Genomic DNA, 14088 nt, shown 5'->3' with positions numbered 1-14088 from the left:
AACCCAATTCGGAATGTGTGTATGAGATAGGGTTCGAAAATTAAACGAACTTCAATTGGTGTATGAGGTAGGGTTAGAAAATTAAAATAAATTAACTATGATGTTTAATTGGAACTCTGACGAATCCAACTCCGAATGGGTAACAAGTGCCCACTCATTCGATTTTCATCATCATCATCCATCATGGCTTGTGCTCTTGAGCTGTCTCCACGAATCACGATCCTCTGCGGTGCGCATGAAATCTGTGTTGCTTTTAAAATCACATTTGGCCATTCTTAGGTTATTTAAATAAGTCATTCTTTGTCTTCCTCTAGCTCTTTTTCCTTCGATCATCTCAGATATTACCAACTTTTCGATCCCGTCTCTTCTCCACACATGTCCCAGAAACCCCAACTGCCTTTTTCTGATGGTATCGATCAATATTCTTCTTTTTCTCACCTTCTCCAATACTTCCTCGTTCGTATACCTGTCTGTCCATGACACCCTCAACATTCTTCTATACACCCATATTTCAAACACCTCTAACCTCCTCGTACTTTCTTTGTCAAGCATCCAATTTCACAACTGTATAAACGGGTACTTATAACATATTATGTTTCTACTACTTTCATTCTGGTCTTCAACTTTAGGTTGTTGTTTGACACAACTGGTCGCATTTTATGGAACAAGCTTTTTGCTGTTCGATCTTAAATATCGTTTAATCCATAGTATTTGATTATACGTGTAGTGTATGTAACCCATCCCGTTACATTTGTTCCGTTTGTCTGTTCTGATGCACGTGAAAGCCTGACAATCACGTACTTCTTCCCCATTCGGAATTGGACTCGTCAGAGTTCCAATTAAATATCACAGATAATTTCGTTTAATTTTCGAAGTAAAGATTATATTAAAACAAAGAACAAACAACAAAACAAAACAACAAAATACTCAACATGATATTAGAGCTAATGTGATGTATTACAGGGAGTTTTTAACGGCTTTTCTTTAAATAGATCTTGTTATTGTATGAAGAGCGGTCTTGAGCCCAAAGATGTTCGTGTTCAATATTCTCTTATTTTATTTGTTTGTTTATTTATTTTTAAATTAATTGTTTTTAAAGCTCCTATATTCATTTTTGCTAATTGGAGTTTACAAACTTGAAGCTTCAAATCTAATCAGCTAAATTTATTGGCCTTCCAAATCAAAATGATCACCGGAAGTAAAACGTCAGCGAATACAAAAAAGACCATAGTGAAACCGGAAACCAAAACTGTGTAAAAAGAGCCGATTAGATAGAACATGAAAGAAATCCAAAAGCAGATATAAAAAGATCAATATCAAATACAAATGTTAGATAATATTGCAAAACTTGTATGTGCTAATGAAGGTAAGTATTTTTAGGATCTGTTAAAATTTTGGCCCATTCTACAACAGCAGAAAGTAATTCTGTTCTCAAACAAGCAAACACATGAAAATAAACCCCACCCAAATAAACATAAAAAAAAAGAAAGAAACTAAAAAAAAAAAAAAAAAAAAAAAAACAATAACCCCCCCCCCAAAAAAAAAAAACAACAAAAAAAAACAAAACAAACAAACAAACAAACAAACCCCACCAAAAAACAACAAAACAAACAAACAAAATAACTCGATACGTAAATCTTCTTTACGAAACATACAGAGAATTTTGTTTCGTGTCACTGAGCACTTTACACATCTTTCTCCTCCATCCAACTCGGGTCCGGTTAGAAAGAATGCCTGGCTACCGGCAGTCATGGATATTGTAAGAATCGTCAACTGGTAAATTATGGAATTGAAATTGTTTCCATTTTGCCTGATGGAACAATAAATTAAATGTATAGAAGCGCCTGAAACATGTTATTATATATATATATATATTTATTATTAATTTTTATTATTTATCTATAGGTTTGCTTTATTTACGCACTATTCATAATTTCCATGTCTTTTACATTTCAGAGAACTAGTGATAAATTATATCATCCCAGTACCTTTGGCTAACTGGAAACAGCACACTGTGTTCCCTGCCTGTCAACAAATTAGAAGGCGCAACAATTATCGGAGATTCAGACTTTACCAATATATTTCTATTATTAGCCATGTCACCTCTCCTAGGAGTAGAGGCCACAACAAGAAACTCCATTCTCCTCAAATTCTATAGCGGTTCTTTCCAACGGCTGCTGCCATATCTGCATATTCTATAGATCGGAAGATCCGTACGCTAGGTGTTTCTCGGACACTCACTTTCTCTTGCTCTTGGAGTTTGAATTGATTGTGCGCTGTTTAAGTGAGATTTTCACCAGTTCTACCCCTTAAAACAACAACAACCAACACAAAAACTATGCGAAACCTTTAAAGTTTATATTCTATTAAAATAGAATATTGTGAGAACCAATCATCTCTTTAGCGGTTTAAAATCAACAGCAACAGAGGGCTCAATGACGTCACTTCCTTCATTCTACAAAAGACTAGGTGTGTAGTATTTGTATGACATTGAAATCTTCATCGGCTAATAAGAGTTGAAGCGTTAAACTCGACGAGGGAGTAGAAATTGGCTATTTTATTCGTAACTACGAAAAGGAGACATTTCTAAATTAATTTAACTATGACTTCAGATGGAATAGCAGAAACGTTATATTGACAACGATGCTTTTTGTAGTTGTTGTAAAGGAGAAAACGGCTTTTCAACCCTGCTGAGATGAAAACGTAGAGAAAATGACTACAGGAAGGACGGAAAAAGCGGGATATGACAGAAAAGAATGGAAAAGTGTAACGAACCGCGGAAATGGGCGGAAAAAGACGGGAAATGGCAGATTATGTCACTTTTGAAAGGAACGACTTATGCACACTAGAAGAACAGTTAGTTGAAATCATTTTCATTATATAATATGTCAAAAAGTGACTGTCTGGATAGAGTCACGAAGTGCTGTAGTAGGAAATAACAAATTTTATACCAGAATCGGGTTTTCAAATATTCATGAAATCAACGTCGAAAATAGTTTCTCATTCGTCATTTCTTAAACTGTTAGACATATAACAAATATAGTGATGATTTTAATGAAATATACATGCACAGCATGCCTGTGTACTGGGTTGCTTTGTTTCTCGTGGGCATTGGAGCGTGTCCCTGACAATAAATAATAGAACGCTCATTAACTCTCCCTAATCATTCAAATTTGCTTGCCAATCGATCGTTATTCATAAAGAATTTTTAAAAAAGCAGTAAAATTGTGGCTAAAAAAGATAAAATTATGAATCTAAGATAAAAGTAACACATGGAGCAAGCGGGTTAGATGAATTTACATTAAAATGAAAATTATTGTGACAGTAATTGTGTTTGGCAAAACAACTGATAGTGTTAACTGAAACCATCAAACACGAAACTAATGATATTCTTTTGAGTATACTAACTATCCCTGCTCGACAAAATAATCGTAATCAACATACATAACAATGTATAATATATTAAGGTTTATAGTCAATTAGAGAGAGAGAGAGAGAGAGAGAGAGAGAGAGAGAGAGAGAGAGAGAGAGAGAGAGAGAGAGAGAGAGAGAGAGAGAGAGAGAGAGAGAGAGAGAGAGAGAGAGAGAGAGAGAGAGAGAGAGAGAGAGAGAGAGAGAGATGATCACTTGAATGACGGTCCAAATACCGTAACAAAGAGCCGAGTGGCCACAATTTGATTCATTCCATGGTATGTTAGATTCAATGTATTAAAAAGTGTTCACTCCTCTGGCTGGCAGAGAGAAATAGAGGAACATTAGAGCGGTCAGAAGTGTGACATTAAAACATTTTATGAATTCATTGTAATTGTTCTGTTACATAGCAAATCATCATGGAAGCGGTGTTACGGGAGGCTGGAGATTGTGGGAAGTTTCAAGTCTGTCACGTGATTTTCACACAACTTCCTCGCTTCGTAACAGTTTGGGCCGTGTTCCTTATGATGTTTGGCAGCTACGACCCTGGATGGAAGTGTGTCAAATATAAACAAATTTCAAAAATCGGTCAAGACGTAAATGATGACGCAACACACAAAACAAACATGCAGAGAAGTATCGAAGGTGTTACGAGTTCGTTTGCAACACCGCAGGATTTGGTGACATTCCCGGATGTTACAAAAACAGGAAGCGGAAACGATTTTGACAATTACGTTCCTTATTTAAACCCAAACGGATCAATTAAAGAAAATAGAGGATACTTTAATACAAGTGCTTCCGTCGTCAATACCACTAAAAATGAATATAATGGCAAGTGCAATATTTATGATTCTTGTGATGAAATTGAATTTAATACAGAGTCGGAGACTGTATTGTCACGTTATCAGTTGGTGTGTGATCGTGCATGGATCGTCAAATGTATTCTCATTGTTCAAGGCGTTGGGTATTTTATTGGAGCTCTGATAGGAGGCCAAATGGGCGAGAAGTTTGGGCGCAAAATAGGACTCTACACCTCGACGCTCGTAGTCTGCGTATCAAGTGGCTTAGCGATATTTTCACCAAATTGGATCGTGTATGCCGTGTGTATTTTCTTTCTTGGACTCGGGGCTAACGGAGTTATTAGCCTTTCTGCTGTTTTTTCTGTAGAATTCTTAAATTCAAAATGGCGGGGCTATTTCGGATCATTACCCACGTGGAACGTGTCCTTGCTTGTATTTACACTCACTACAGCTGCTGTTAAAAGTTGGATTTATTTACATCTCATCACTTTTATAATTTCGCTCATGGCCTTTTTAGGGTTTTTCGTCGTTGTCGAGAGTCCCAGATGGCTTTTGATGAACGGACGCCCGAAGCAAGCTGAAGATGCGATAAAGAAAATTGCAAAAATTAACGGGAAACTTCCTCCAAATTTTGACAGACTTTTGCAGCTACAGGCAGACCAAAAAGACGACCAGCACGAGGGGAAATCTTACACTTATTTAGATCTGTTTAGAACAAAAGAAATTAGAACCCCAGCCTTAAAACTGTCGCTTTTGATGGGGATTTTTGGCGTGGTATACTATGCTTTTGGTTGGGGTGTTAAATCCCTACCAGGGAATTTTTACGTAAACGCCATTATATCTAGTGTTGTTGAGATCGCAAACTTGTTTCTTGTCGGGCCGCTGTGCAATGGCGCTGGGAGGAAGAAAGCCGGTTTCTTCATGGCTCTCGTGGGAGCGGTTTCTTGTTTCTCTATCGTCGTGGCTCTTTTTGCCACAGAGAAAGGCAGCACGATGCAGTCAACGTTTATTAAAATATTTGCATTCGAGGGTAAAGCCGCGTCACAAGCTACTTTTATCATCACGAGTTTGTTTATCGTAGAGCTTTTGCCTACTGTAGTGAGGAACGTCGGGATTGGATTTTGTCGATGCATGGCGGGGTTAGGAACCCTTCTCGCGCCATTTTTAATTCCATCTCATGACGTCATATCCTTTGCAGTGTGCTTCTCTCTTTTATGTGTGTGCTACGTCGTACAAATTGGGATATTTCTTTCACTTCCCGAGACTAACAATTTGGAACTGAAAGATGGCTTGTTTCAAACCGGTGCTAATAAGGAAATTGTCATTGAACCTCCTTTTGATCAAAACGAAGAAAAAGAACACGAGCAAAATGATATTTTTGATCATGTATAGGATGCTTTTTTTATTTTTACAGTTTTGGTCATATTATTATTTTTGAATGTGAAGTTTGTGATTATTCCCTTGTGTTACTGATTTAGCTTACAATATGTCTTGTGATTTTAATAAACCATTATAGAACAGTAAAGTTGGTGCAATAAAATAAACAACATCACGTGACCGGATATTTGACATTAAACGTGACCCAGATTTTTTTATAAATGACCCGAACTATGCTGCAATTGACCTTTAGTAATGTCATGCGCATCCAACCAACTTTTTGTTTACATGTTGCTAAGGCAGAAAACTGAAGTTGGCGCGAATAAATTCAAGCTGTTTACTCCGAGTCTGAGATAGCTAGGGAGGCCACGATCATATTTTTTATCGCCAAAATACCCTTCTTTTATTTTATAGGAAAACCATAATCATGGTTCCCCCTCCTCCCGTAAACAAAACCATATCTATGTCCAGGGAAACGAAGATGGTTGCTTGTCTTTGGTTAAGGCGGACCATACTTTTTTTTTTTACAGCGTATCAAATGATCAAAGTCAAAGCATACGGTCAATGTAATGAAGAGAGTAAATTCGAATCTATCTCCTATCTCTTCGCTCAGATGACCCTTTTGACAGAAGACAACTACTACTTCTACACTATAACTATAACTGCACTACCACTACTGTATTATAACCACTGATACCACAAAACTATAGACTTTTATACTATCTACTAGAACTAATGGACCGTATGGCTTAGCGGTACGGTTTTCGTCTTGTCACAAAAGTCGAGCAATGCCAATGCTAAGTGTGATCAGTAATAGGATGGGTGACTAATCGTGAAAAATTATACACACATTACCCCACTCGATTGAATGAGTATCTGGCTACAGAAATGGCGGTTAGTGTAGTGACAGTTTAAGTACACAAGGGTCGCCTAACAGGCTGTATGACAAAGAAATATGGTTCCACACGGCTTGTTGAAGTGGGGGGATAAATATGAAACATTTTGAAGCGCATTGCTCACGGCTATCTGTAGAAATGCGCTGTATAAATATTCATATTTATGTACTTGGTCCAACGGATACTATTACTATTTCTACTACAAGACCTCTACTACTACTACTACTACTATTACTACTAATAATAATAACAATATAATAATAATAACAATAACAATTATTATTGTTGTCAGTATCACCGTTTATTAATGATTTAAAAAAGTGTTAAAGATACTTGCAAGATGTTGGTGTTGTGTGTGTTGTAGTAATCCAGCGACGCAACTCTGTACTGTCTACAACTACAAGAGACGCACAAGACCGTGGCACTAAACATCCCTGGCATGCATTTAGTCAAACAACATGAAAGCAACATTCACGGTAGCGTTAACTATAGTGACATACAACCAGGACATGACAGTAAGTGAGGTGGAAATTCTCAGAATTGAAAGCAGACACTTCAATGTGATATTACTGTCAACAAACCTCCACCAACGCCATTCAAGTGGCCAGTTACATCCACCATTAGTGAGAAACCAATGATTGTGATAGGTGACTTTAACTGCCACAGCACCAAATGGGGATACAATGAGAACAACAAAGATGGAGATACTGTTGAGGAATGGGCTGACCAATATAATCTGACACTCTTCTATGACGCATGAAGCATCCTTTCCAAGCGCTTGCTGGATAACAGGCTACAACCCAGACCTTGCATTTGTGTCTTCCAGATATGTCAAAAACTGTCGGCAACCCCATTCCAAAATCAGTATACAGACCTATCGCCATTGAGGTAGGATCAGTCATCTCTACGAGAACAAACAAATTATATGAACTGTGTTCGTGGACCTGGCAGCTGCCTATGACACAGTAAATCATAGGAAACTGCTCCTAAAGGTTGCAAGGGTAACTCGTAACACAAAAATAGTTGCAATAATAAAATTCCTTATGTCAAACCGTCACTTTTTTGTGGAAATGGATGGGAAGAAAAGCAGATCACAAAAGAACGGACTCCCTCAAGGATCGGTACTTGCACATATCCTTTTCAACGTTTATACCAACGACCAACCTCATTTTGAGAACATCAGGGGGTTTCTATATGATCTGTGTCTTGTGTCCCAGGCCTCTGATTTCAAGACCATTGAGGAGAGACTAACGGATGTCCTGGAGCCACTCTCTGAGGCCACATTTAAAGAACTCACTTGCCAACCCAGGAAAAACTCAAGTGTGTGCTTTCCATTTAAAGAACCGCCAAGCCTAAAGAAAACAGGAAACTGAACATCTGGAATGGGAACATATTGGATAAAAACACATTTCCCATGTACTTCGGTGTTACCGTAGACCGCACAATGTCCTTTTCTCAGAACACAAAGAAAACAAAAGCAAAGGTGGCCACAAGAAACAACTTCCTAAGAAAAGAGGCAAAAACTTACACGCCATGGGGAGCAGATCCGAAAACAGTCAGGACAACCATAGTAGCCCTCTGCTATTCATCAGCCGAATAGGTCTCACCAGTCTGAGTAAGATCCTGCCATGTCAAAATAACACCTGCCGGATCATTAGAGTAACTTGAAACCGACTGCAGTTCCAGTCCTCCATCGGCTGGCTGGCATTGCACCTCCCTACATTCAAAGAGCCACTGATTCCAAAGCCCAGAAATATGAATAGAAAATGGATCCAAGGCACAGCCCAATGACAAGTAGACTGAAGTCGAGAAAGAGCTTCACGATGGAAGAAAGCATCAACCCTGACCATGCAGCTGTATACAGGCGTTCCACGTTGAGAGAGTGGAACAACCATGCAAATGAAGCTGTTGGAGATCTGAGAGAAGAACTGTCCTACGGAACTGAGCTCCCCAGGAATGAATTGGTAACACTGAACAGAGCACAGGCAAAACTTGTGAGAACAACTGGAAGCATGAAAAAGTGGGGGCTGGCTGAGAGTAGCTTGTGTACATGTGGGTGCCTAGAGCAGACATCCTTAGAGAATGCCAGGATGCGCTCAGCTGCACTGACCATGACCCAAGAGTCTGCTCCCCAGATGCTGTGGAGTGGGTTCGGTGTTGATGCGAAACTGTGACGATGATGACTTGCAAAATGAATAAGTCTTACACCTGCCAATATATAAGTAAGATGACAGGATGCTGATCTTTTTAACATCAAAGTACTTTTGTAACCCGGCAGTGCTAACTTTTATGTGTAACCCAGAATGAAAAGTTATTACAAAAGACGATTGCAAGATATTTAGATAAATTGCTAGTTTATCATTGTGGTAGACGTACATATATGTATTAAAGTTACATATCCAATAACCTGTAGGTTAACAGAGAAGGAAGGGCGCACAAGTTCATTGTAATTTGAAGTTGAGGAGTTGGAACAAAGTTGATTTGCATTGAGTCAGAATTCAATCAAGTCTTAGACTTAGATTGAAAGAAAAAAATCTTTTTAAAACAAGAAACAAAAAAAAAAAAAACAACCCTACAGCGTTCACCAGAATGAATAAAAACAGGACAGTCTTTAAACTGTATCAATGGAAATCACATCTTGCATATACAAGACCTCTAGTGCTATTGTGAGGATTGGTTCTCAGTCTCACCCGTCCTGCTGTATCTGAGTGCCATAACACAACTTGTGAAATCCAAATAAATTAAAAACAGATTATAAATTTATATCATATTTATTGTCATTTCATTCATATTCATGTTATTCACACTGAAATCATTAAAAAAAATATAGATATGATGTTTCTCCATTAAAGGTATGCTTGTATTCTCATCCTGTGAAAGAGAAAGAAAAAAAAAAAAGAAAAAAATTGATAATTATTACTGAAACTGTGTAGTTCCATTTTTAAAAATCTGTGATGTAAGAGCCTCAGCAAAAGCTTTGGTTAAAAAAGGTTCTGATTCAAGAAATGCACTTCTTAGGCAGAACATGCGATTAACCTGTGTAGACTTTAGTATTATGGTCTTGCATATAATTATCAAGTGCAGAAAGTTTGCCATTAAAATGATTATTTAATAGAATTTAATATAATTTGATTCGAGAAATGGAACACAAAGGAAGAATTTGCGATTAACCTGTCCAGACATAAGCATCATGGTCTTGTTTATAAAGTGCAGAAATTTTGCAAATAAATAGAATAAATAGAAAAGAATTTTATTCGAGAAATGGAATACAACGGCAGAATTTGCGACTAACCAGTTAAGACAAAAGCGCCATGGTCTTATTTACAAAATACAGAAACTTTGTGAATATTTCGAGAAATGTAGCACAAAAGCATCACTGTCTTGCATATGAAGTGCAGAAAGTTTGTGATTAAGCCACTGCATTATTTAATATGATGTTGCTGATAAATGAAACAATGCAATACAATTTTTAAAAATATGTTCTGCAACATCACATGGTCCCATCTATCAAATTCTACTACCATTACAAATCAGCTACATAGATGGTTTCATCAGTACTCTTATCTTGCTGAAAAATTAAATTATAAATATAGAAAAGGATATAATAAACTTTAAAAAATAATTATAAAGTTAAATGGTAGACAAGATAAAGAGGTCATTGCCTATTTCTTTTTAAATTTCTTATTCATAACCAAGGAAGCAGGTTTCTTTTGCTATATTCTTCTTGACTTCCCTATGTAAATGTTTCTTTCAAGTGTATAACAAGCTCACAGGGCATTTTTATAAATAAACAGGAGCCAATACCATTAAAATGGAGAGATCACTGCTAAAAATTACATAGGGATAGATATGCATTGGTTTTAACGTGTATTAGACACTGTCATTAGAAAAAAGTTTTAAAAAATCTTTACAAACTACAGTAAGCTGCTTTTAAAATTAAGAAACGCTCGAAAGCAAAATATGGTCCTGTTCTCTTAATCACTGCTCTCTAGTCTCTAGATTAGGTCAATAAAGCTGAGAGGTTTTATGAAGAATATAGAATATAGAAGAAAAACATTAATTCCAATTAAAAAAACAAAACAAAGAAGGGTCCATAATGATATATGAGGAATTCTATAAGATACAGTAACATGAAAGCCATTTTGATAATCTTGAAGGATAAGACTCAATGATGATGATGATGATGATAATAATAATAATTATGATACTTCTTCCTGAATATAAATTGATTAATTCCCATGGTATAGGCAGGCCAATGCTTCCAGAACAATTAAAGGAATGCAGAGACTCATTCTTGTTGTAATGCTATTTAGATCTGAAAAAAAAAAGATAAGCATGGCATTCTAAACCATTTTCCCATGGTCCCATAAAAAGCAATATCATCTCACACAAAATCATAAAGTAAAATTCATATGGACCAAACAATGAATAAAAGTTATAATAACCTTATTTTATCAATTATTATCATTGGATTTATTTAACTTTATATGTATTAATTAAATGACAATTCGAAATTAAGATACCAATGTTTGAATGAATAACTGGATCTAACTCTACAAGTAAAATGTAAATGTGCAACTTATTCAGATTTCAGCAAGCACTTGTTACAGTCTGTCGCTTCATGTTACAGGAAAAACTCCAGTTCCATGAGCCTTATGACTCTAAAGGACCAATTATTTCAAAGTAAAATGAAATACCATTTATTTTTTAAGAAAGTTATCAAGCACTATTTAAGGTCTGTTGCTTCATGTTACAGAAACAGGAAAAACTCCAGTTCCATGAGCCTTATTACTCTAAAAGAACCACTTATTTCAATGTAAGAAGAAATATCATTCAATGTTGAATATATAGACATGACCTATTTCTTAATGGTTTGCTTATATTCAATAAAAACATTAGAAAACATAATGGACCTGGAACTCAGATACCACAAGGTTGTTAAAACCGTTGGGTCAGGTCTAATTTTATCAGAGGTTTATGATCATGAAGGCAAGATTACATAACCAATGTCGATTAGCTTTTTAAAAAATGGGCTTTTATTTACCTTCCGGTGAACTCATTTGATCAATATTTCCTGTATTTAACTTTCTGATCACATAAGAAAAGTCTAATAAACATTGAATATATTTTAATGCCTCTAGATTTCACTTTAAAGTCAAATAAAATATCTGATCACAAATAAAATTTTTGATAATTCGATCAACAGAGAGAGCTTTTCAAAATTGTTCGCTTATTATTCCTGAGGCAAAATTTAGATAAGACATCATTTCACATATCATGGTGATTCCTATGAATTACAAAATCCTAAAAAGCTTCTCCTTCATAAAAAAACGTATGAAATAAAATTAGGTAATCTAAAGTAATCAGAGAGGTTTAGTTTTCATTTCAATCCAAGGTAAATCCGTAAAGAGTTGTAGGACCAGGCCCCTCTTGATCATTACCCACAAATTGATTGAACTAACAGGGATGTGTATAAAACTGTAACAAAACCCCCAACGACCCCCCCCCCCCCCCAACACTCATACAAAAACTTAAGCACAGTTTTTTCATTTTCACTTCTCTTGAGCCAAGGAAACTCGTTGCTCATTTTAGCTGCACAGATTCGAATTCAATCGCTTTCCTTCCCCCCCCCCCCCTTTTGTTTCTTTTTTTTTTTTTTTGAGCGAGTCTATTCTTTTCTCCTTTTTTGTTTGGCCTTGTTCCGTTTCTGAGCATGAATTTCTTAAAATTGTTTGTTTTCTTTTTAATACAAAAATATTGGGTTTTTTTTCCCTCTATCTGTCTGGGAATAACCAATTTTCGTTATTGGCAGACCCTGTCTGGGAATAATCATAGCGATGACGAAAATATCAGACCGCACTCCCTGCATTTTACAATAAAATATGTTTTCTTTCACACAGCTACCGACCAAATAAGGCGAATAGGCTTGGAAGATCCAAAACGTCATACATGTAGTTTGACACCTGCCAAATATCAAAGATGCGATAAGGGGTTGAGTGGGACATTTTCTTTTCCCAGACATTCTCATTTTTTCACCACCCCTTCCTCCCTCTCTGCCATTCCTTCTCCCCTCGACTCTCAGCAAAAACAATAACAAAAAGTCTTATGTGGCAAAAACGGCTACCAACTTAAATCCCTCAAACTCAAACAACACAAGATATTGAAAATCGATGGCAGAGACCCTTTGCCTTTGTCTTGTTCCTTTTCCAGTTCCAGTCATGAACAGATAATGAGAGAATGAAGACCTAAAGATTGTTTCGAAATCTATTATCAGGTTAGGAAAGAGCGAGAGTCAATAAAATATGACAAGCGATGAAAGCTTCGCACCACGAAAGATGAGGATTAAAAAAATACAACTTTTGTTGAGATTCGACCTGCTGAGGAGGGGGGTGTCTGCTTTTTTTTTTTTTTTTGTTCCTTTCTGTTTTCTTTTTCGGTCAAGTTATGACTGACACACGTTCTAGACTGTAAACGTTACCCATAAGATGTCATAAATTACGAAAAGTGTTTTCTCTCACACAGTATTCGAATCACTCACTGAATGAGCATGAAGCAGACATAGGTGAAGGAAATGTAAACTCTGTAAGTGAGAATCAGCGAGTGAAGCTGTACTGTAATGACTGACACTGACAGTGACAGTCAAATTGCGAAGTGAAATGAAAACAAATAAACAACGCATTCTAAAATTATGCCGGTGGGACATCCAAAGTTAAATACCCGAACGCTATTATGGATTAACATTGAACTAAATCGTTTCCTGCTCTCAAAACCAATCGATACAAATTACAAACTCAAACACTGAAATTGGAATCTTACCTTTGCATGAGTTGGACTGCCATTCTTTGCTGGTGATTAGGAACTTTAGCAGCCGGACAACGTTGCGCACAAAACAGGTCTCCCGTTTTTGTCGTTCAAATTGTAGATAATACACATTCAGTTAAAAACAAACACGTACAAATAAAATTGTTATTTAGTTGAATTCTTTGTATATGGCTAAATTATTCCGAAAACCAGATTTCAAATAGTTCTTGTTTTGTTCACACAAGCGCATTGATTTTGGTGAATAATCTTGACCGTGGTCTAAAAATAGACAGACAGTAATTTTTGATAAATTTTACCATTTGTTTAATAAAAAATCAATATTTAGATATTATTTGACGCGTGATCGAGTATTTATGAATATGTGTTTCTTTTGACACCTAACAGACATTTTTTAATGGTTATTTTTTTCTATAATTTACATTGGAAGGTGAGCTGTCAAAGCCAGGAACATGTGTTTTGCCACGTGCTTCTAAAATGGTCACGTGATGTTGTTTATTTTATTGCACCAACTTTACTCTTCTATAAGCCACGGGGCTTTACAAAGATGTGACCCTTCGTCTCAAAACGGTATTAAGTCGGGATGACTAAGATGCTGAAAATGGAATTTGTTGCCACAAAAATCATGCTTAAGTTAAGTTTAAATGCTTTATAGAGGAGAAGGAATGTCATATTTTACTGTGCTAAATATCAACGTTTCAAATTCTTGACCAGTTTAATTATAATTTGATTTTTAGCACCTGGTCCATCCCGACATAATACCGTTTTGAGACGAGGGGTCACAT

At 36.3% G+C, this 14088-nt stretch overlaps 1 protein-coding gene and 1 long non-coding RNA gene across 2 annotated transcripts in view; one reads left to right on the top strand and one right to left on the bottom strand.

Annotated features, from left to right (window-relative positions):
* Positions 1 to 8328, top strand: part of LOC144958237 (solute carrier family 22 member 15-like) — a 19557-nt gene extending 11229 nt beyond the window's left edge. Inside the window, exon 2 of the mRNA XM_078890073.1 lies at positions 1957 to 8328. Coding sequence (XP_078746199.1) covers positions 3831 to 5603 — 1773 coding nt within the window. The 5' untranslated portion in view covers positions 1957 to 3830 and the 3' untranslated portion in view covers positions 5604 to 8328. The remainder of the gene's footprint in view (positions 1 to 1956) is intronic.
* A 908-nt stretch (positions 8329 to 9236) lies between these two features.
* On the bottom strand, positions 9237 to 13798 carry LOC144958238 (uncharacterized). The gene is made up of 2 exons (XR_013642384.1): positions 13301 to 13798; positions 9237 to 10799 (listed from the first exon to the last, which is right to left on the bottom strand). It is a non-coding gene; the product is annotated as an uncharacterized LOC144958238 (long non-coding RNA).
* Positions 13799 to 14088: the final 290 nt, after the last annotated feature.

Source organism: Berghia stephanieae, chromosome 12 (genome assembly GCF_034508935.2).
Source record: "Berghia stephanieae isolate SIO BIC M18660-M18661 chromosome 12, UCSD_Bste_1.3, whole genome shotgun sequence".
NCBI lineage: Eukaryota > Metazoa > Mollusca > Gastropoda > Nudibranchia > Aeolidiidae > Berghia > Berghia stephanieae.
This window is presented reverse-complemented; position numbering and strand designations above follow the sequence as displayed.